The 22,427-nt window shown below is 36.3% G+C and overlaps 1 protein-coding gene across 9 annotated transcripts; it reads right to left on the bottom strand.

Moving 5' to 3' along the window:
* Positions 1–1,142: 1,142 nt before the first annotated feature.
* NUDT4 (nudix hydrolase 4) lies at positions 1,143–21,853 on the bottom strand. 9 transcript variants are annotated; one of them, XM_081331388.1, is made up of 7 exons: positions 20,778–21,848; positions 15,586–15,765; positions 13,505–13,615; positions 10,600–10,710; positions 9,951–9,995; positions 6,314–6,401; positions 1,143–3,864 (listed from the first exon to the last, which is right to left on the bottom strand). In XM_081331388.1, exons 4-7 carry the CDS (start codon positions 10,651–10,653, stop codon positions 3,662–3,664), a joined length of 390 nt encoding a protein of 129 aa, XP_081187514.1. In that variant the 5' UTR covers positions 10,654–10,710; positions 13,505–13,615; positions 15,586–15,765; positions 20,778–21,848; the 3' UTR covers positions 1,143–3,661. The 9 variants fall into 9 exon arrangements, with proteins under 9 accessions (XP_081187514.1, XP_081187515.1, XP_081187517.1 ...); XM_081331389.1 differs by lacking the exon at positions 20,778–21,848 and adding an exon at positions 19,833–20,021; XM_081331391.1 differs by lacking the exon at positions 13,505–13,615 and having other exon boundaries at positions 6,314–6,398.
* Positions 21,854–22,427: the final 574 nt, after the last annotated feature.

Here is a 22,427-nt window from a genome sequence, read left to right as displayed (position 1 = left end):
CATATATGCATTCTGTTATTGTATGTACTTCTGGTATACTAGTAGGAACTACTATAGCTGATGTGAATGATAACAGACTCACAGCACTGTCTGCAGTTTTCACATTCAAGACATGAAGACTGTGCCCAATTCAGTTGTCATTGTAGAGATTGTTGCATCCCTACAATGTTGCTTGAACTTACTGTCCTGTCTCATTTTTGCAGTGATTTTGACTTTTATGCTTCCTCCTGCCATTTTGTGGTGAGGGTGAGGAGACAAGACTGTGGATGAATACTAGAAGTCCACAATGAGACAAATCAGCAACATGAGGCAGATGATCTGAATGGGTCTCCTCCTTTGTGCTGGTATAGGGCAAATGTTTTTTAGGCTCCTGTGCCCGTTTGTCTGAGTGCAGATTGTCAAAGGCCTATTTTGAATCAAATTCCAAACATTACCTCATTGACCCTGTAGATCAGAAGTGTCAAACTGCCAGCCTATGGGCCGGACACGTCATGCGGAAGCCATGCCCACCCCATTGCCGGCAATGGCAAAACTGTCCCAATACATTGTGCAACGTCACGAGTTTGACATGTCTACTACTGTAGATTATTAATCAGCATAGCTCTCCAGATCAATCATCTTTATTTGATCAAACTGCAAGTGCTGTATACTAAGCCTTGGACATTCTGTAAGCAATACAGAATATTAATGTGCGGTACATAACTAGAAGTATAGGATTTTTTTTAGCTAAAATAGCAACAACAAAGTTTGGGTATCTGATCTGGTAGTAGATTTTCCAGCTCTCAACAAGAAAATGGCATATTTTTAAGCAAGTGCAAACAACAGGGCATCATTCCTAAAGGACAGAAAGCAAAGAATATTTTTCTACATACTACACTACAAAGATTGTTATACTCCTTCTAAGGGCACTTGGTGAGATGAACTGCAGCTCATGAAAACTTATGCCTTTTAATAAAACATACCAGTCATTGAAAAAGTGGTTACCAGGCGCCTGATACTTTGTATGCATAGATCAAACTGGGCTCTCCCCCTGCAAAGTTTATAATGAGAAGCACTTTCGGTAGATGAGAATTGGATTAGAATTTAGTATTTGCGGATTTTAGATCAGATAAGCACTGCTTAATCATGACACTAAACTTCGTAAAAAGGAACAGCAGTCTTTGGAAAGTCTTTATTTTTTATTTGAGGTTTCTTTCAGATATAAAAAGGTCAAAATTCTTACATCAGTCTTTAAAAGAAAGTCATGCTCAGCTCAAAAAGTTTACAACTTGAATTCTAGTGTTTTCTCTGTGTGTATGTACACTTTCAGGAGCACATTGAACAATTGTTTCAAACATTTTAATAGCTTTGGTAGCTTGCAGTAAACACAAAATTTTAATTTTTTGATTCTTATAAGACCTGTTCCCAACTACTTGTTCTCTATAACAAACTTTTGTACATGAAAATCCAAATCAATTTCCATTCCTCACTAAAGAACAAGTTTTGTTCTACATCCTAGTTCTACAATATTTCAATACTTTGACAATTTATAGAAAACCATGCTCTTTTTATTAGTTATAAAAGGTTTTATCTTGGCCAGAGGTCTTTGCTGTTATATCTGACATACCTATTGCCCTGCCTATACCTGCAAATTAGTACAGTTAAGGGTTACTTTGGATTCAGTTTAGAACGTAAGCTGAACGCTTGTCTGGCAACTATATATTTTTCCTAAATCAATTTCAAAGCACTGCACAGCCTGCAAATTATAGATTTAAAGAATGTTAACTTTATTCAATGAACTTGTAAATTCAGGAAATTGAACAATGGAAATTTCTTATCCTGTGTATCATGTTGCAAGAGAGATATCGGAAAACTGAGGAGGGTATAATTATTTTAAATTGCATAGGCTAAAGAGATCTGTACATCAGTGTAACTATGTGGCACGGCAGCCTGAAGTATTTATAAGCAATCACCTTTGATTTAGTTAGCATAAACTGTACATTTTTACATAGTATGTAACAATAGAAAGCAAAATAACCATGCATCACTAATGGGCGGTTTCTATTAGCTTAGATTATATTTCAAAAATGTTGAGATGAAGCTGTTAAGAATTACAGATTTGGTTTGCTATTCTGTTCATCACTATGATAATGTGAGACATTTTCTCACTTTTTCAACCATATGGTCAATAAACTACTGAATAATAAATAGAAATGTGGGTCTGAACAGCCAGGTTAGGATTGTACATTACTTATAACTAATCACTTCCCCATTCCAGTTAACACAAGGTTTTTGTATTAAGTCTGCATTCTCATTTTGACTTTACATGGGGCTCTTTAAAACTGATTGTGGCCTATGATTCCCACCATCATCTAAGTTACTAAAATTTCAAGGTTCTTAACCTATGGCAGAACTTCGTATCAATCCTCTATTACTACTATTTAGATTCTTAAATGAAAACTCACAACTGTTCTTATATTTTACAGATGTTCCTTATTTAAATTCATCCATATGGCACATTATTATTTTCATCTTACTAGAGAAAGTTATTTTTTAAAAAATTGCAACAGTAAGTGGTTATTTCATAGCAGCATTACATAGTGTGTAGTCCCCACCTGTTTTTAGGCATAACTTATCCCTTTAATAGCTGTGTAATAAAATTACAGAAAAATCTGAAGATATATTAAAGAAATTGAGCTATTGAAATTCCGGCTTGCTGTGTCACTATTAAGACATGAAAGTTATAGGTGGCAACCCAAATGGGTGAACAATAGTATTTACATTACATTTACTTTCCACTTTACACTTTACATCTGTTGAATTATTTACAGTTAATTTATATTACATATGAAGAATGAGAAACAAGAAATTTTTACAACGGAAGTAGTTTACCTCAACCAAAACTCTGTCTTTACAGAAAAATGGAAATTTAGTGTAGATGCTTTAAAAAAAATTGTGAAATTACAACTTGTTACTGTTTAGAGTAAAACATGCATGCTTTAGTGGCAGATATGAAAACATTTCAATGTTTTGATATGGCCTGCTTGCCCCTTTAACCCTCCCAAACAGATCTTCCAAATAATACGATTTATATAATGTATAAAATGACTGAAAAAAGTTGGAATGGTATCCAGTAATTAATTAAACCCACTGGAACTGCAAAGAAAGTTTGGCAATAAGTAGCAAAAGTGAAAAAAATGGCATTTTGTGGTATCTGCCAAATTTAACCAAAATCCTTAACGAGCAATATGAAGAACCAATAAAAGTTAAAACAGCATTAGAAACAATTTAAAGGAGGAAGCTTAACACTGAAGGCACTTTGTTGGTTTCATGCCTTAACTCCTCCAACTAATTTAATTTTGACCTTGGGAAACAACAATGAATGGGATAAAGCAATATAATTATTTGAGAAAGTTTAAGAAACTGAATTAAGTCAAATGTCAAGTTTCAAATTCACTCTTTGAATTAGGTACTATGTTTAAAAATGAAAAAGACCATTTAAGGCATCTTTAAAAATCCCTGTATGGCTTTGATTTGCCAAAACACATTGCTAAAAAGTAAAGAAAAAAGACTGAACATAAAGTATTCACGGACTCCAAGATTTTGGTTACAATACACACAGCACAGGATCACTAATACATTTCCACTTGTGATGGAAGAACATGAAAAAGTAACTCAGAATTTATCTTATAGTAGATGGTAGCCCAGAGGTTTGTGCTGAAGTAACATAGAGAGAACTATTATCAGGGTGGGAAGAAACTACAGGGTTTCCATTGGTAGATGGACACCCAAGTTTCAATTTTTCCAAATACTCTGCATGTACAGGCTTATGACACTGAAGGACCTTGATTGCATCCTCAACTTTAAACCATTCTCTCTTCCTTCCTGTGAGGATAGAAAGATAATATTTTAAGGTTCAACTTGTTTGAAACTTACCACTAGTATTATAACCTAAGTCATTTAGGTGAGATAGGTGGTGTAGAAATTCATTAAGTAAACTTCTGAAGTTCCTTCATTTCATTATTTAACAAGTTGCATATAAAAATATGAGTTAAAACACTCCAGAAATTTCAGATGTATTCTTAAAATACATCTGGGCAAGACCTAATCATACAGGTAGTCCTCAGCTTGCAACAGTTCATTTAGTGATCAAAGTTATGACAACATTGAAAAAATGAGTGCTGTTTTTCACACTTAAGACTGTTGCAACATCCCCATGGTCACATGATCAAAATTCAGACTTGGCAATTGACTCATATTTATGACCAATGCAGTGTCCCCGGGTCATGTGATCACCTTTTGCAATTCCTAATAAAAGTCAATGGGGAAGCCAGATTCACTTAACAACTGTGTTACTAACTTAAGAACTGCAGTGACTCTGACAAAATCATAAAATGGGGCAAAATTCACTTAAATGTCTTAAGACCTGTGCAACAAAATGGAGGATGCTGGGCCTTTGCAAGTTTTAGCTGTTTGCCTGATTGCCTACAGAGGCAGTCTACGGTCTTGCCGAGGTGTAGGCAACCTTGGCTCTTTTATGACTTGTGGACTTCAATACCCAGAATTCCTGAACCAGCCATACTGACTCAGGAATTCTGGAAATTGGAAGTCCACCAAGTCATACAAAAGCCAAGGTTGCCTACACCTGGTCTAGCCTTTAAGAAGTCCTAGCTGGATTCTACAGGTGGACAGTTAAAGCCTGCAAAGACCCAGCATCCTCCGCTTTGTTGCACAAGTCTCTAGTTGTCTAAATTTTGGGGATTTTCCAGTTCAAGGGGAAAAGTTGCAGAAAGATTTTTTTCTTGCTTGCTTCTGTTCTTCTATTCTTTACCATGGAGTCAAGATAAGGTTTTTTTAAAAAGGGATAGAGATTGGACAGCAGAGGCAGGGAGTTTAGTTTTGCACCTAATTTTGGGGAGGCAAAGAAAGATCGACAACTGCTTCCTCCCAGCTTTTGTTTTCTTTATTGAAGAACTATGGCTTTCTGGGGGAGGAAGGGGGTTAAACCAAGGGAAAGGTTTTGAGAAGCTCATCCAGAAGCTGCCGTCTATGCTCACAGAAGCTGGCTTCCTAAAACCTTGCAAAAGGCAGGAGAGGTGTTGAACCTCCTACTGGCCAGCTGATGGGACAGAAAGCTCTGAAAGCAGCTGTCATTTGCACAAGGAATTGTTGGGGTGCTGAAAATGGCAGCTGCTTCAATGAGAGAGGCAGGGGAGCACTACAGCATCCCCATGGTCTGTTATAAGGACAAATGATGTGGGAGCACTGTAGCCCTTATCTTTGAAACAAGGTTTTAAGTAGGTTGGGGGTGATGGTCGTAATTTTGAATAGTCATTAAGTGGCTTGCCTTTCTCAAGGACTACCTATACAATAAATCCTAACCATATGGTTAGGATTTGCTATGTATTTACTATATATATTTATTACATTCTATTTAAGAAGCACCTAGCAGAAATATATATTTTATTTATATTTACACACACACACACACACACACACACACACACAGCTCTTAAATGTATAATCAATAAGAAAAAGCCTGAAAAAATATATAATCTACAAAATTCTAAGAAAACTTGATCAGTGTTTTCAAGTTTTTTTTGACCCTCTGTCAAAACACACACTTTTCTGAGTTTTTCTAAACCTCTTTCAATGTTCTATTTTTCCTTATGATTCTAGTGAATTTTTATGCCCATATTTTGCAAGTCAGCACAATTATCTATGTGAGACCCATTCAATACATTTGGGAAAATCCTTCAGAGTACTTCCGGTAACATAATGCCCCCTTTAAAACAACTTAGTATCATCAGCAAATTTGGTCAACTTATTGTTTGCCTATAAACCTGGATAACTTGTAAGTTTTACAAAACGTAAACAAGAACTTTTTCACAGTATTTTGCTATACTTTTTAAATAGAAGTATTTTTTACTTTAAAATTTTAAATTTTAATATATTTAAGAAAAGCTTAATTGTGAGAATCAAGGTTATTGCTTGCAAGCTGGCAAAATCTTCATCTCTGTATATGAAATGTTTCTGTATATCTTAGCATCTTAATGAATAAGGATCTTTAACATTTGGAGTTATAAACAGACAATGTGAAAAACTAAGCATTTGGGCTGCATGATTTAGGTTGTTGATTTGCTCCCTTGTCAGTAACATACCTGTGTACTCCACATACACACACATACACACTCTGAAAGTATGTTTACAACTTAAATGACATGGTATTGCAACTTGAGCGAACATTTCCTAAAAATAACATTTCCTAAATGTAACATTCTAAAAACACTTTTGTTTTAAACGTTTAGCATATATAAGGCAGAAAAAGTCTTGCCTATATTTACTGAATCTTCCCAGTCTTCCAGGATTTCAGTCACTATGAGAACATAAACGTAAGTCCTATGCTTCCGGTCTTGATTCTGCTTTAGTATGAAAAAGATAACAGAAATACGTTTAATTTACATTTGCAATATCAGATGTATTAACATTATTTACATCTCATTTCTCCATAGTAAACAGTACTCAGGGTGGTTGACATTCATGAGTTAGCATAATTCTAAAAAAGCAACATTATTCTGAATTTGTATCAGGATACTGTATAATATGTAGCTTTTAGTTGGTAGGATGCAGTTTTGATATGATTAGGAATCCAAGCTTTCATAGAACAATATGAGCATGCTTGGGATACAACTGAATTGGGGCTGAACTTGTTGCATATTACCAAAATGTGCCAAAATTGTGTGATGTTTTTAATTTTAGTAATGAGTGCTGCATGTTGCACCAGTATGATTAAAGACAGGCCTAATAATTACTACAACATTGATGGGCTGGAAGGGACCTTAGTGGTCTTCTAGTCCAGCCCGCCGCTCAAGCAGGAGCATCTATACCATCTCACACAAGTGACCGTCCAGTCTCTTCTTAAGAACCTCCAGTGATGCAGCACCATGATTTCTGAAGGCAAACTGTTCCACTGGTTATTCACTGTTCTAAGTGAATATAATAGGGTGATGGGGAGTTTAATTAGATGACTTAAGTGAGTGGACAAGACAAAAGTATTAAAATGGGCGATTTAGAGGCCTTACAATAAAAGAGAATGAGGATTTTTTGGGATATTTGCTTAGGGAAAAGGTTGAATGTGGCACAGACATTTGGAGAAAAAAAACTCATAGGAAGAAATGAAAAAAAAAACCTAAAGTGAAAGAATGGCTACTGAAAGTTTGTCCTGTATAAAGAAAACAAATCTCTATGTACAAAAAAATAAGAGAGATGAAATATTAAGATAAAAAGGAACTGAGAAATATTGAAATGAATTTTATATATATATAGGAAATGGTAGATATAATGGAATGGAAATAAATGCTATTAATGTTAATGTTCAGAAAAATATGTCAAATACTGTGAGACTGTCTAAATATTGTAAGGTTGTAAATATAGTGTAATATAAAAATTTAAAATATGTAATGATTTTTGCTTATAGAATAGCTGTGTTACTTGTTTATTAGGTTGTGAAAAATATTCCTTGTCTGATAATTGTGTGATGAGAAAGAATGGCATTCTTCCAAAAAGAAAAGTAAAAAATCCTAATCCAAAAACTACAGTAAAATTAGTTTGTCAAGTGTGCCTGACAGAATTCTGGCTGAAAGGGTAAAATAGGGGAGAATAAACAACATTGGACCAGTGTACTGAAACTTTATATTGGGCATATGATGTGCATTCATATATTTGTTCTTGAAAAGGTAACAAGAATTGTATGAATATGAGCATATAATAAAATAAATAGGCGTGGCAGGGAGTAAGACATGGATGTGTGATTAGAACTTGAAACTTTAATAAGTCAATAAAAATGCTTGTGAGGTTAGAAGTGTATTGGCTGAGTACATGAATACAGCATTTAACATAAATGTTGGTAGAAAGGTAATAGATATTATGTGATTTGATGCAAGGAATGAATATGTCAAAAGAAGCAGAAGTAGGAAAACTGGTATATACAGTACAACAGGATATTTTTGTCCACTTTGTTATCTGGAAGAGAGAACAGTGTAGCTAAAGAAACATAAAAGCTGAATACTGTGGAAATGAATTACTTAAGCAGAATATATAGTGAAACAAGGAAAACATAGGTCAAAAATAAGAGCAAAGTCAATGCTCTAAATATAAAAGTGTGTGACCAGAATGAAAGAAGTATGTTGATATACAGGTAGTCTTTGACTTACAACCACAATTGAGCCCAAATTGTGTTGTTAAGTGACACACTTGTTAAGTGAATTTTGACCCCTTTTACGACCTTCCTTGCTACAATTAAGTTAATCACCGCAGTTGATAAATTAGTAACCAAGTTGTTAAGTGAATCTGGCTTCCCTATTGACTTTGCTTGTCAGAGGGTTGCAAAAGGGGATCATATGATCCTGGGATACTGCAACAGTCATAAATATGAACCAGTAGCCAAACATCTGAATTTTGATAACACGATCATGGGGATGCTGCAAAGGTTGTAACTTTGAAAAATGGTCATAAGTCACATTTTTAGTGCCATTGTAAATTTGAACAATCATTAAAAGAACTGTTGTAAGTTGAGGACTACCTGTAGCTTGATCACACAGATGGAATGATTAAGAAGTGAAGACCAAAGAAATCTATAATTGAGGGTGAAGGAACTGAGAGGAAGGGGACTGAGAAAGTCATGGTTGTACGGAGTTAATGAGATTTTCAGAAAGAGAACAAAAAAAATGTATGAAACATTGTAGCGATATAGAAACAAAGATAACTTGTAAAGATAAAAACATATGGAGAGGTGAATATTGTAAGTGCAATCTGGATTTAACTATTTTTGTGTTCTTTTATGTTAGATCTTCAAATTATTTTGCTATTTCTTCCTCCAACTCTGCCCCTTTAAGTAATACTGCTCACCCTAATCCCAAAGGAAATAATGTGATGAGAATGTACATACAGTGCAACAAAATATAGTCGAAATGATTGATGTTAATGGCTAACAGTCATTATAGAAACAAGGTAAAAAACTAGAAAAAAGCAAAATGTATAATATTATAAAAGACTAGAATGAGTCTGCAATTCTAAAAGTAATATTAGTTTTCCTTGTATGCTTGGAAAGAGAAATATAAATGCTACAAATATGGTTCTGCTTTATCTACTGGCTTTTATTGAATTTGCAAATAGTGGTCTACGGGATTTAACAGAATATGCTATGTCCAGCAATTGCACAAAAGTTAATTATCTCTGTTGTTTTTACAGCAAAACTCTTCACAAATGCAAAAATCCCTTTCCTTGAAGTTTTAAAGCAACTTTATTCTGTTTTGAAAGCTGTCCTCTTTTGTGGGCGTGTATGTCTATACCAGACACTTCCACTGGGACTGCCAGCAAAGCAAAGCAGCCATGGATGCATACAAGCATGGACAACCTTGGACTGCAAATCTTCTAATAGCTATGTCTGCTTTACCCAAATGTTTATAGAAGTGCTTTCTTTAAACATTCTCATTGCTTTTCAGTGGAGATAGTAATGATTTCAGCCTAAATGAATTTCAAAAATAACAACTTTGTAAACTGGAGAAAGTAGTATCCGATAAATACTAGATATTTTCTTATTTTTGTAGTATATTGTTCCATTGCTAAATCTGATTTTTAAGAAGTCCAACTATTTAAATTATCAATTCTTCATTCAAGTAATTTTAGATGTGTTTCCTTCTGCCCCTAATAAGTACAACTGAAAACCTGGTTATTCGAGCTTGCCGGCCTGGACTGAGGGATTGGGATTTTAAATTTTAGAATTTGATTTACTTGGTTTGGGGCTAAATTTAATTTATTTTTAATTTTGTATGCCATGTTTTAACTGCCCTTTACACTGCCCCGAGTCCTTTGGGAGAAGGGTGCTATATAAATCTAATACAATAAATAAATAAATAAACTACACACTAATTTTCTATAATATGTTGCCAAGAAAAATTTAAAAGGCTCACCTCAAATATTCCCAACAATCTGCCAAGTTTTCCTTTTACTCCAGCCTGCAAGAAATAAGGCAATCAGACTTTTTTTAAAATAAAAATAAAAAAATATAGACAATCCTTGTATTCTTACAATATAACTTCTAGGAGGGATGTAATTGTGGGGAGGGAAACCACCCTCATTTCGTAATTCTAGTAGTTAGGTTCAATTTAGATACAAAACCTTCTAACAAAGGTTCCTGTTTCCTTATTTTCATAGGACTTGCATGCAGGAAAATGTAACTAATAAGGCAGATGAAAGTTTAAAGAAATTTAGCACACTTAAATAGCAACCAGTTTTGTTCTTCAAGAAAATACTTGATAAGAATCATATTACTGAGAAAAAACACTTTGATTTCTGTATCTTGCAAAACCCACTGGCACTATCATAAATGAATATTATACATCTGGTAGCAATGTAGTATTTTCATTCAGATGAGTCTAGCATGTAACAGTTTTACACTTATGGACTGGAAAAAGGATGTAAGTATGATTCTTTCTAGATGTATCTGAAACATGAGTTCTTTCTACCTTATATACCAGAAGGAATGAATTAGTAATAAAGATCCTGGGGAAAAAAAACAGCCACAAATTATCTCAAACTGGGAATTCTGAATCATTTTACCTCTTCATAAACTTCTCTGACAGCAGCACCACCTGGTTCTTCTTCAGGTTCCATTCCTCCACCTGGAACAATCCACTGATCTGGGTTCCGGCTACTGCTTACTAATAGCACCTATGAATAAAATAACTAATTAATATAGTAACCCTAATACTATCAGAAAATAATAAAGCAAAGAAAGTAATTTAAAGGCCAAGTTAAAGAGACATGCTTTGATACTTCTTGAAAAAAAACCTAGCAAAAACTAATTGTAACTCTTGAGTATATTCCAATTTTAGAAATAATGATGAAGAAATTCCCGCAATAAGTAGGTCTTGCAATGATAGCCTCCTCAAACAGACTATAGTGTATCTTAATAATAAGATAGGAAGTACCTTTGGTGGCTAGGTATAATTTTCAACAACTGAAGGCTTTAATGGTTGCAATCCACAACTTGGAATTAAACCTAACATTGTCATTGACAAATTAGAAGATTTCTATTAGAAGATATTAGAAAATAAGACAACAACTAATAATAATAATAATAATAATAATAATAATAATAATAATAATAATAATAAAAAGTTGGAAGGGACCTTGGAGGTCATCTAGTCCAACCCCCTGCTCAGGCAGGAAACCCTATACCATTTCAGGCAAATGGCTGTCCAGTCTCTTCTTAAAAACCTCCAGTGTTGGAGCATTCACCACCTCTGGAGGCAGGTTGTTCCACTGGTTAATTGTTCTAACTGTCAGGAAGTTTCTCCTTAGTTCTAGGTTGCTTCTCTCCTTGACTAGTTTCCATCCGTTGCTTCTTGTCCTGCTTTCAGGTGCTTTGGAGAATACCTTGACTGACTCTTCTTTGTGGTAGTCCCTGAGAACTTAAACCTGTGAACTTCTGTTCCTTTGAGACTTAAATGCTAGAATGGAGCTTGGATAATTTTTAATCTCTTGCAGCTCTTCCATTCAGCTTCTGATCCTAAAAGCAAGTCCATGAATGTGTCCCCCCCCACAAAAACCCACACACACAGAGAGCTAGAAATTAGAACATTAGAGCTCAGTTGTCCAGAGCAAAAGCAATCACTGGAAATTAGCCAAGTTATTGAAAATTACACCAGATTAATTTAATATATGATATCCTGAAGCAGTTTGCCTAGACTCCTTTACTGTACACTCTGATCTCTTGTTAGACTCAGGTCTTCAATCTATGTGCTGGACTTGACTATTTCTTGTGGATTGAATATCATGGTCATGGAACATTCTTGTCACTGACTACCTAAAAAAAATTCTTTGGTTCATTCCGAAGCTGTGGGACTAGACAGAAAATCAATACAAATATTCAGTTAGGGATATGCTATGTTTTGTAATTAAGCTTTAAAACATACTTCAACTTGGACATGGCTATGTACAACTATGAACACTTTTTAAAAAAAGAAAAGCTGTATTTTTTCCCTGGGCTTACATGCTATAGCATCCCCTGTCATCCAATCTGAGTAAAGAAGTGCCAACAGGGTATGATGAAGTGCCTTGGAATAGGCGGAAGTATGTTGTTAAGACTCCTTAACTCATATTCATATTTTTATAAGCTAAAGTAGTTACACTGTGTGAGCCAAGAAAAAAGTAGTTTCTTTAAAGAGATGATTGACAGGTATAATATGGGCACTCATGCCTCTTTTTTGCTTTTAATACAAAGAAGCGCATACCCCTATTTTCACTACTAGATAAGATTTTGATACCAGTTAATGTTAGTCTAACGGTGAGATTATGCAATTAGGTAAACTTTGGATGTTTAAGAATAGCACTTCATATAAGTGCACTGCAATAGGCACACTATGAGCTTGCATATTTGTTTCCAACTCTAATGCATTAAATATAATTAAGCAGACAAATTTCATGGTATCATTTCTACCTAAAAAAATAGGGAACAATATCAGATGTATTCCTAAACTATGAATTCAGATTTTTTTTTAAAGTCAACTATATTTTCCAGAACAAAACAAAGTCCCATCCTCAAGCAAGAGTAGAATAGTATATACTAGTATTTGGGGGTTACTTCACTCTATACTTCTGCCCTGCAATATTTTCATTATTCGCACTACTTTGTCTTATCTGAAAAGCAAAGAAGTGATTAGTTCTTATAGAGAAAAATCTATGGAGCACTACTGACCACAGTGTTTGTTGTCCCCTAACTCCATTTTGTGAACATAAGTAAAACTACTGTTAATACAGCATTCCAAGCCTTAATTGGATAGTCTGCAAGGACATCAAAGCTAGTGAATCAAAAGCTGATAGGTCTAAATAAACTAAGTCCTACTCATCCAATTCCCAAGAACTAAGGGAACCAAATCTGTGTTAATTTCAAGTATCAGAGGAAATCCTCCTGAGTAACGGATTCTCCATCATATCCACCAAACAAAGGGCATATGTGTTGAAGATCCCTGCCTTGGGCAGAAAGCTGGATTAGAATGTTCCTTATAATTCCATGATTCTAATTTTGTATTTTACATGCAATTAAAGCAGGTCACCAAATGTTCTAGCTTCTCTTTAACATTAGGGCCATGGGGCTGCTACATAGTGTAGGAAAGCATTAGCAATCCATCCACACAGCTGTAAGAAGGGCAGAGGGTAAACTTTCTTCACTGTACCGGCAATCACGAGGATGATTCTGTTTCTAGAAAGAGAGCTGGGGTCAGATGATCATAACTTATTAAATCAAGAAAATGTTTCTAAAACTGATGTTTTAAATTTAAAATCTGATGGGAATTTTTGTAAGATCAAAGCAGTATAAAATAACATTTTACTAGACAAAAGAACATATTTTAAATTAACATTTATGAAGATGAAATATAAACTCTTAAGAATTCAAGTATTTACATGTTTACATAGGCTGTCAAGCCACAAAAAATTCATTGTTTCAACTATGCTCTCTTACCTATGTCAGTTTGGCTCTTTCCTAATGTACCAGGACAGTATGTCAAAATTCTCTAGCCATGTTGATAGGGAAATCTAGGGATTGCTACTTCAGCAATTTCATGATACTAGGCTGTAGAAAATTGGTTTGCACCATTAATAATCTCTTTTCTGCCAAATAAGTTTCTTCTTCTCACATGAGCTATGATTCTTACATTATATTCTCTTACAACTTATAACTTTAACCACCTTAACAACAAATTATATCCATGGAAATCTTTTAACTATTGTTAGATAGATCTTGTATAAGACCAATGGGAAATAAAGGTAGAAAGTATCAACTGATGTAAATGAATTGAGCCATGTTTCAATTTGGACTGGATCTTTTTTAAAAATAATCAGTGTATGATTTATTTTCTATTTCTTCTCAAATAGCAGCACAAATTAAACATTTTTCTTAGACTGAAGTAGCTTTTAGGTATATAGCCAAGAAGGTTTTAGAATAAACTGGTTAATCTGTTGAAAAACTTAGTCATAGTATATTTTCTTCATGATTATAAATGTTAGTGCTTATGAAGGGCACTCACATTTAGATACTGTGGTCACAGCCAGGTATACTTTATAATTTTTAGACTTCTACTGTCTTATTTCTTCAATTTTAGGTACATTAAGTTTATTTTTCTCCCAACCAACAGAATTTTTATAGGTATATCAGAAAACATGTTTTTTCATCAGATGAAACTTGTTTTCCCCCAAATGAAGGAAAACATGTTTTTATATTCATCTGAGTAACCACCAACAATAATGAATCTGATTATTTTTCCGAATGAAATAATCCAGCTTAATGAAAATGTTTCATTCAGCATTTATATTGTTCAGCTTGTGATCAGCGATCCCAATTACTAATACAAGGAAGGAGTCATTGTTTGGCTTGCCTGAAGCTTGAAAATACAACTTTGTACTATTATATAAGAGTCAAATTCATGAACTACCAATACACGGCACTGTTTTCAGTAACTGCCACTAGCATAATGGAAAAAATGTAAGCAGTGAAAGAAATTACTTATATTAAGAATTTTACATAAGATTAATTTGCATTCCTATAGTCAAAATTATTTTCAAAACATGAGCAGCCTTAAAGATCAAAGCATTAATTTATCATGGAATTCTTATAAATTAAGAACTGAAAGGAACCTTTTAAGCTACTGAAGCTTTTTTGCTCAGTGTGGAAATCCAATTTAAAGCATACACAAGAAATGATTATCCGGCTTCTCTTGAACCTATCTAATACAGGAGAATTCCTTACTTTCTTTGGGATCTGGTTCTATTTCTGAACTGTTTTTATTGTGAATCAATATGGTGCCCTTTTACATACCTTGGATTGTATACACTTGAATATATACTGTTGAAGTTTTCTTTTCTCAAGAAAAAACGTACTCCATTTTCTTTCCCTCCTCACAAAATTTAGTTACCAGACCTTTATTATTCATGTTGTTTTTCCTTGAACTTATTCCAGTTTTTAAAAATCTTTTTTAAAATGAATATTCAGAACACCTGAGGTAGGGTTTGCTAATGCAAACATGTTATAACTATAACTACCTGTAATTTGGAATATAATTGTCTTGTTATGCCAAATAGGACAGGAATTTTTTTGTTTAGACCACGGGTGTCAAACCCGCCACATCACGTGACATGTCGTGACATATTGCGACTCTTTTTGCATTGCTGGCAATGGGGTGGACGGCTTCGGTATGATGAAACCGGCCTGTGGGCCGGCAGTTTAACACCCCTGATTTAGACTATACTTTTTTTTTTATTTAGACTATACTTTTAATCAAAATAGTTTGAATAGTGAATTACATATCTTTCAAAAGATGCCTTGGCTATCTTAGAACTACATAAAACTGGATGTCAAAACTACAAGCAAAAAAGGTGCCTGAATTGATTCCACATATATGTAGGAATAATCCTATTTGAATGAATGTCTTGGAACACATTTAAGCAACTTGCTGGTTATTTATAATCTTTTGATATATATTCATGTTTAAATGTCTGGTGGTAACAAAGCACAGTGTGCATATGTAATATTAAAAAGTTACTCACAGTCCCACTGGAGTCAAGTCTAATGAAAACTTTTGTCAAAATTTTACTCCTCAGCAAACTAAAGATTCTTCTAAGAGCGAATAATCACCACAACCCTGGATTCAAGTCACTCATTTGTTGCTCTTCCACAGCAAATTATTTGCACACTACTTTTCAAAGTTTGAGGGAGAAATCACAGCACTGTAAAACACAAAAGAAGCTATGTTCAGTCCATAGTTCTGGACATGCCTATTTTTGTGGGAAGGGGAAATGTCTAAGTATTCAATTTTTTTTGTTCTCAAACATCTTTTGCATTTAAAATATTTTTTCTCATGACGCTCCCAAGTTATTTTATAACAGAATAGACAAATGAAGCAAATATTACAGATTAGAACCACACAGTATGATAAGCCATAATGTGGTATCTTGTGCAATGCATGAAGCCCTATGGAACACACACTATCTTTAGATTCTGAAAAGAATGTAGTATTAAACATGCTTATTTCAATTAACTCTAGAAATAAAAAAAAGTTTTAGCAGTCCACAGAATCTGATAAAAATGGTTCCTTTGGCTACTATAAGGGTTATATAGTGCAACCTCCAAACATAATATTCTCATTTTATTTTTATTATAATTATTGATCATCTAAATAGTTTATAGGCATTAATACATATCAAAGAGAAAATGAAAAATTTTAATCTGGACATTTGCAGCCTAGACAAAAAGTTTTTAAGCCCACAACTATTGCAACTATTTCCAGTTCCATGGATCAACTACTAAAGTATTTCATATTTCAATCCAAGCAAGAAAGGTGGCTTGGCATAGCATTATGTTATTAGTTGGCAAAATCATATTCAAACATAATGATGCCCATATACTAGGAGAAAAATGACAACGTTCCAGATAGGTCAGACACTATTCAAAAGTCCATTAAATAATCTAGATTTTTCACAATATAAGGCAAGGCTTTTTTCCACTACTACAGAAATTCATAGCATTTCCTGAAAAGAATTATAATTTAATTTAAATGATGTTCAAAGAATCATAACAGTCTGTTTTGTCATAACATGGTTTCAGTCACAAGTTAAATTTAAAATGTTAAGACGTTCATCTCTATAGAAACATATCCTACAATATGGACACGAGCAATACAACAGGGATTTTCACATTGTGAGAAAGCACACTTGTCAACTAGAATACCCTTACTATATAAAATATATATTATTTCAATCCTGTTGGAGATTCAGAAATAATCCTCTACATTATTGGGAACAGTAAGTTTTAGACTTCTGCAGAAGTCAAATGAAAATCCCAAGGAGTTTCTTACAATGAACAGGCAGAATACTGTCATGCTATAACTGCTGTGTAGAAAGTCAAAATGTAACAGTTACTTAAAAAGGATTCAAATTTTTCTAATTTGTTTTGTAACAAAACAGTTTGATTTATATTTTTCTTAACACCTACACATTTTTTGCTTTCATTATGGCTACATACTTATTTGGCAGAACTGAAAAAGAACACAGGATTTGGCATAGATTTAATAAACAGTCCCTAATGAAGTTTTCTGAGACAGAACATCCTTTTAAAAAGAAAAGTGAATTGCTTAAGAATTACGGTACTTGCTTATTTTAATGTAACATTAGACATAAGATGTTTTTCCTACATTCCTGAAAACAATAGAATATTTCCTTATCCCCAGATCTTTATCTTTACTAAATACTTAGTCTCTTGTTTCTTTCTTTAAAATTTATTAAGTGGATATGCCAAAATACTCAGAAAAGTAAAACTAGTTAGTTGTAAGATATGCCTTAGAGTTAGGGTGTTTTTTGCCTTGAAAAGTGAATTATTGAAACTTATACATGCAACTAAAACTTGCTGAGTAGTTCACTTTTAATACAACAGCTCCCTCTACAGTTTTAAAATTGTCTGAGAAGTTTAACTCTGCAAGATCATATTGTCAAGACAACACAGGTATGTTAGTTTCTAACAGTATTTTTCTTCCTATCTTCTTCAGTGGCTTCACAGATGAACTCTATCACTCAATGTTTTGTGAATTTCATGGTCAGACTTCTAAATGAAACACAAGTAGCTGCAGCCATTCTTAATTTTTAGGTTCTGGGAATACTTTTGAAGCAAGTTCCACTCGTTCAGGGGGAGGAGAGGAATGATGCTTCAATTGAATTCAATTGAATAGGTAGGAGTGATGCATGGATCACTGACCCATGTACAGCCACACTGCAGACTAAACTACACAAGATTATTTTAATTAAGAATATACTGAGCTCCTTAGGCAACCTAATAAAATGTTTTTATGAGAACGTCTGTATCTATTCTTTTTGGATGGCAAAGTTCTAAATATTTAAAATATAATATGAATAGGATTTCATGATCATCCTTAGTAGATGGTTTGGTAATAAATCAAAAAATATCTAATGTATCCAAGTCCTTTTTGGATTCAAGACTCCTGCAATAATTATGAGAATATATCTCTAACTAAATGATCCCCACAACAATTTCTCTAATACTGTAACTGAATTTCTTCAATGTATTGTAAATCTTAATTTTTAAAAGCTACTTTTTAATAATCTATATTAATATGTTAGGAAAGGTGTTCAAATGGTTCTGAATAGATACATTATAACTACCATTAACATGCTATAAGATTGGTGGGGGGGAAAAGAGGAAAAACATACAAGAAAAGCTATAACAACCCTATAAAACAGTTATATAACTATAATCATACAACTTTAAATTCTTGTTATTTTATACAAGTAAAGTCTAGCAATATTAAGTTCTTCACCAGTAAGATATAACAGTACTGGACGGTTACTTAAGTGCATTATGGAATTATAGTAAGTTGATACAGTTAGGCCTGTTTTTGTAGATTTTCTTATAGCTTATATGACAAGAATACTATGTGACTGCCATATTATATAGTAGTATGTCTTTTCTTCCCTCATCAACTTCAAATAACACCTGCTACTCAACAAAGATGCAGAGAAAATATTTACCGGTATTCATATTCTGTACTTTAGAAATAGCAGAGAATCAAATGTTTATAAGAAAATTATCTGAAATTGTTTCATAACGTAGATCAGTGGCCCCCAATCTTTTGAGCACTAGGGACCAGTTCCATGGAGAGAGGTTTTTCTGAGGACTGGAAAGGGCTGCCTGCATCCTGTGGCTAGGGCTACACTTATTTGGCCAGCCCAGTTTCTGGCATGCTATGGACGGTGCTGGTCCATGGATCTACCGGTGGTTGGGAAACCCTGGCTTAGATAAAATAAGGGACACAAAGCATATTACTTTGTATTTAAATGTATCCTCAGACTTTTATGTCACTTTGAATAAACCTGAGAAGTGACAGCTAGGTTTTAATGAAATGGAGCTGATTTTTTAAAATATAATTAGCTTCAAAAAACAAAGGTTAATTCAACAACAATTAATCAAGTATTGAGACTTTAATGATTTTTTAAAAAGTTCCTTCAGATATCAATAATAACAATACCTTTTTTGTCAATGATGGTAGTTTTTGGAAGTGCTAAAACCTTTCTAGTAGTTTGATATATTGTCAAGAATGATTACCATCTCTGGAATGCAAAAATCCTGACATCCAGTAGATGACATCAAAGTAACATGGAAAAGCCTGACTCTGCAGCCATCTAATGGTCATCCATATTTCTGCAACCAGTTATGGTATATCTAACTAGAATAGTCAAAGCAATTTTGTGTACGTGTTTGTACTTTTGAAGCAAAATACAGCTTTTCAAAATTTAGTAAAATTACACTGCATTATGTATTATTCAGATTCAAATAGTACTTCAATGTATATGAAAACAAATCTACCCATAGATTTTAACCCAGATATTTTATTTAAGCACTTCATATATAATCATGCTTCAAGTCAGTTTCTTATCTTTGAACTACCTGGTTTAATTTAATAGGAAATAGTGGAATCCTTCGTGCTCTTTGGGCTTGGCTGTTTGCTTGCAGATGCTTCATTACCCACTAGTGCGTTGATGTTACCTAACTGGGTAATGAAAATGTGCCAACCAACTACAAAATTCAGAGATCACCAAGGTCTCCACAGTTCAACCCTAGGTTACGGTTATTATTATTATTTTTTTCTATTGGCAATAGCAAATGGTTACTTAGGTAACACAGGCCATTCAGAACACATGACACGACGACAAAAATGGGGCAGGAAAATCGCCAGGAGCAAGTTTCATGGATTACAGTTGCATAAATAGGCACTACTGCCGCCTACCTGTCTGCTTTAGAAGTCAAGGGAGGAGGGGAAGGGGCTTTGAAACTAGAAAAACTGTGGCGGTCTCAAAAGCAACTTGATCGCCCGACTCTAAAGAGGTCGTTGAACTCGGGGCCCTTGCCGATTTCGGAGACAGCCAGATCAGTCCGGCTAGCGAGCGCTGAAAGCACGTTGGTTCTAACCTCGCCCACGGGGTGGATGACCTGCAGCAGAGGTCTTCAAACTCGGCCCTTTTATGACTCGTGGACTTCAACTCCCAGAATTCCTCAGCCAGCATGCCTGGCTGAGGAATTCTGGGAGTTGAAGTCCACGAGTCATAAAAAGGCCGAGTTTGAAGACCCCTGAGTCCTGCAGCAATCTCTCTCACACACACGTGGAGCCTTTCCTAGCGCTCTCCCCCGCCCGGCCCTCGCTACAGCCCCCGAGTCCTCTAACTAAGGCTGCCCGCGGAGAGCTACTGCCGACGCCCACTGGCGACCCGCAATCCCTGCGTCCCAGAACGGCGAGTTGGGCTGTCTAGGGCAGGGGTCGGCAACCTCGGCTCTTTTATGACTCGTGGACTTCAACTCCCAGAATTCCTGAGCCAGCTATGCTGGCTCAGGAATTCTGGGAGTTGAAGTCCACGAGTCATAAAAGAGCCGAGGTTGCCGACCCCCTGGTCTAGGGAAAAGATCTTGCGAAGGAGACGGGCAGGGACCGACGGGCTCGCCAGGGGGCGACAAGCTAATTCCTTCCGGCAGACACCGCACACAAAGGAGCCGAACGGACTTGATGGCCGGCGGCGGCGGCGGCGGAGGAAAGGGAAGAAGGAGCGAGCGGGTCTGGGCGCGGCAGCCCCCCCCCCACCGACTCCCGAGAAGGAGCCGAGGGGTAACCCCGACTGCTTTGGTTCTCCTCCAAGCCGCCCCCGCCTCACGCCGCAGCCTTGCAGAAGCCGACTCTCACCTCCTCCTCCCTCTCGCTGCGGAAGCACAAGCACGCCGCCCGCTTCTTGAAACCCTCCCGGTCGTAGGTCCGCGTCTGGTTTGGCTTGAATTTCATCATAGAGGCAGGAACAACAACGCCAACGCCGCCGCCGCCTACTCCAGCCCCCGGCACGCCCGCCCGCCCGTCCGTGTGGAAGGGAAGCGAACGACGAGGGAGGCCCCAGCGGGCTCCCCTTCTCTCTTCGGTCCAACCCGAGGACCCCGATGGGGCGAGCGAACCCTTTTTCCTCGTCAGGAGGCGAAGCGAACGCTCCTCAGGGGAAGAGAGCGCCGCTCACAGCTGTGGCAGTGGAGCTGGCGACGCCGCGGCCACTCAGGAACCCACGCCGCGCCATGGAGCCCCGCCGTCTGTTGTCTTTCCTGGCCGCCTCGGGTCTCCTCCGAAACTGCAGCTGCGACCCGGCCCGAGCGCTCCCTCCGGCCGCAGCTCCTCCCGCTTCACTCAGTCCCTGTCCTTCATCCGGTCCCCAGAAAGCGCCGCTTCTGCGGCGCCGTAGCCACTATTTAACTGTAACGCACATTCCTCCACCCGCCCGCAACCTCCCGGCCTCTCGGACACAGTGCGCAGGCGCCGGACCCGCCTCTGAGGGGCGACACGAGGGAGGAAAGGGGCTGGGTCGAGGTCGAAGTAATTCAGAGAAGCTAAGGGAGGAGGGAGAGGGGGGCGGGGAAAGGGCGTGGCTAGAAGCCATCGCCCACCCTGCCTTCCTCAGCCGGGCTCAGACCGCTATGTCGTTTGGCTCCGAATGAGCGAGAATGATGCCAGAGAATAGAGGGCGTGGCTTTGTGGAAGTGGGCCCGCTTACCTCTCCTTTCTCTCCGGCTTTTCCTAATGAAAAGATCTCCAGGCTTTAAGATCCATTATCCGCTTCCGCCAGGGTTGTTCTTCAGGGTGGAAAAGATCGATAGGGATAGCGCTACTGCGCCCCGAACTAGATTAACCAATATAAGACAATTTATTTAGTAATCTTCATGCACGCTGTGGTTTCATCGCACCTAATTTTCGGCCGCGTAAAAAGATGAATGAGTAGGATGAAATTGCGCTCTGCCAAAGCATTTTTGCTAGTAGCTGGGCTCATCTTTCGTTGGCTATATTTCCACAGCATGCGAACCCCGGATTGTTTATTAAAATCCCCCATTGCCTGGATTTGCACAACGCACTAACCAATGATCTATATGCCAATCTAACTGCTTATGCTCAATGCTGTAAGTTACTCACAGGTTGTGGAACTGTTTAAACATCGTTTTGAGATGGATCAGTTTTATATTTTGAATCTGGGTGCGTGGGTTTTCAGCTTCTGGAATCTCAGATCTTTTGTGTTCCTGTAATTTTGCTTCAAGTTGCACCTGAAAGCAGAATAGGTTGAAGAGAGGTGTAAGGTGCCATGATTCAATTTAGGATGCAAGGTTAGAAAAGAATGACTGCATTTATTTCCTCTTTTAGGAGAAATGATTCTAAATTAGATAAATTTCATACAGCATGGTCTTATACTGTTAGTGGATACATTGAAGTAATTATTAAATAAGAATTATTACTTATAAAATTCATTATTACACATAATCATGACTTGCTTATTACAAAATAAAATGAAATCAGATAATCTAATGA

Source organism: Vipera berus (assembly GCF_964194415.1).
Source record: "Vipera berus genome assembly, chromosome: 6".
Lineage (NCBI taxonomy): Eukaryota > Metazoa > Chordata > Lepidosauria > Squamata > Viperidae > Vipera > Vipera berus.
The sequence above is the reverse complement of the archived record's forward strand: the minus strand, read 5'-3'. Positions and strand labels throughout refer to the sequence as shown.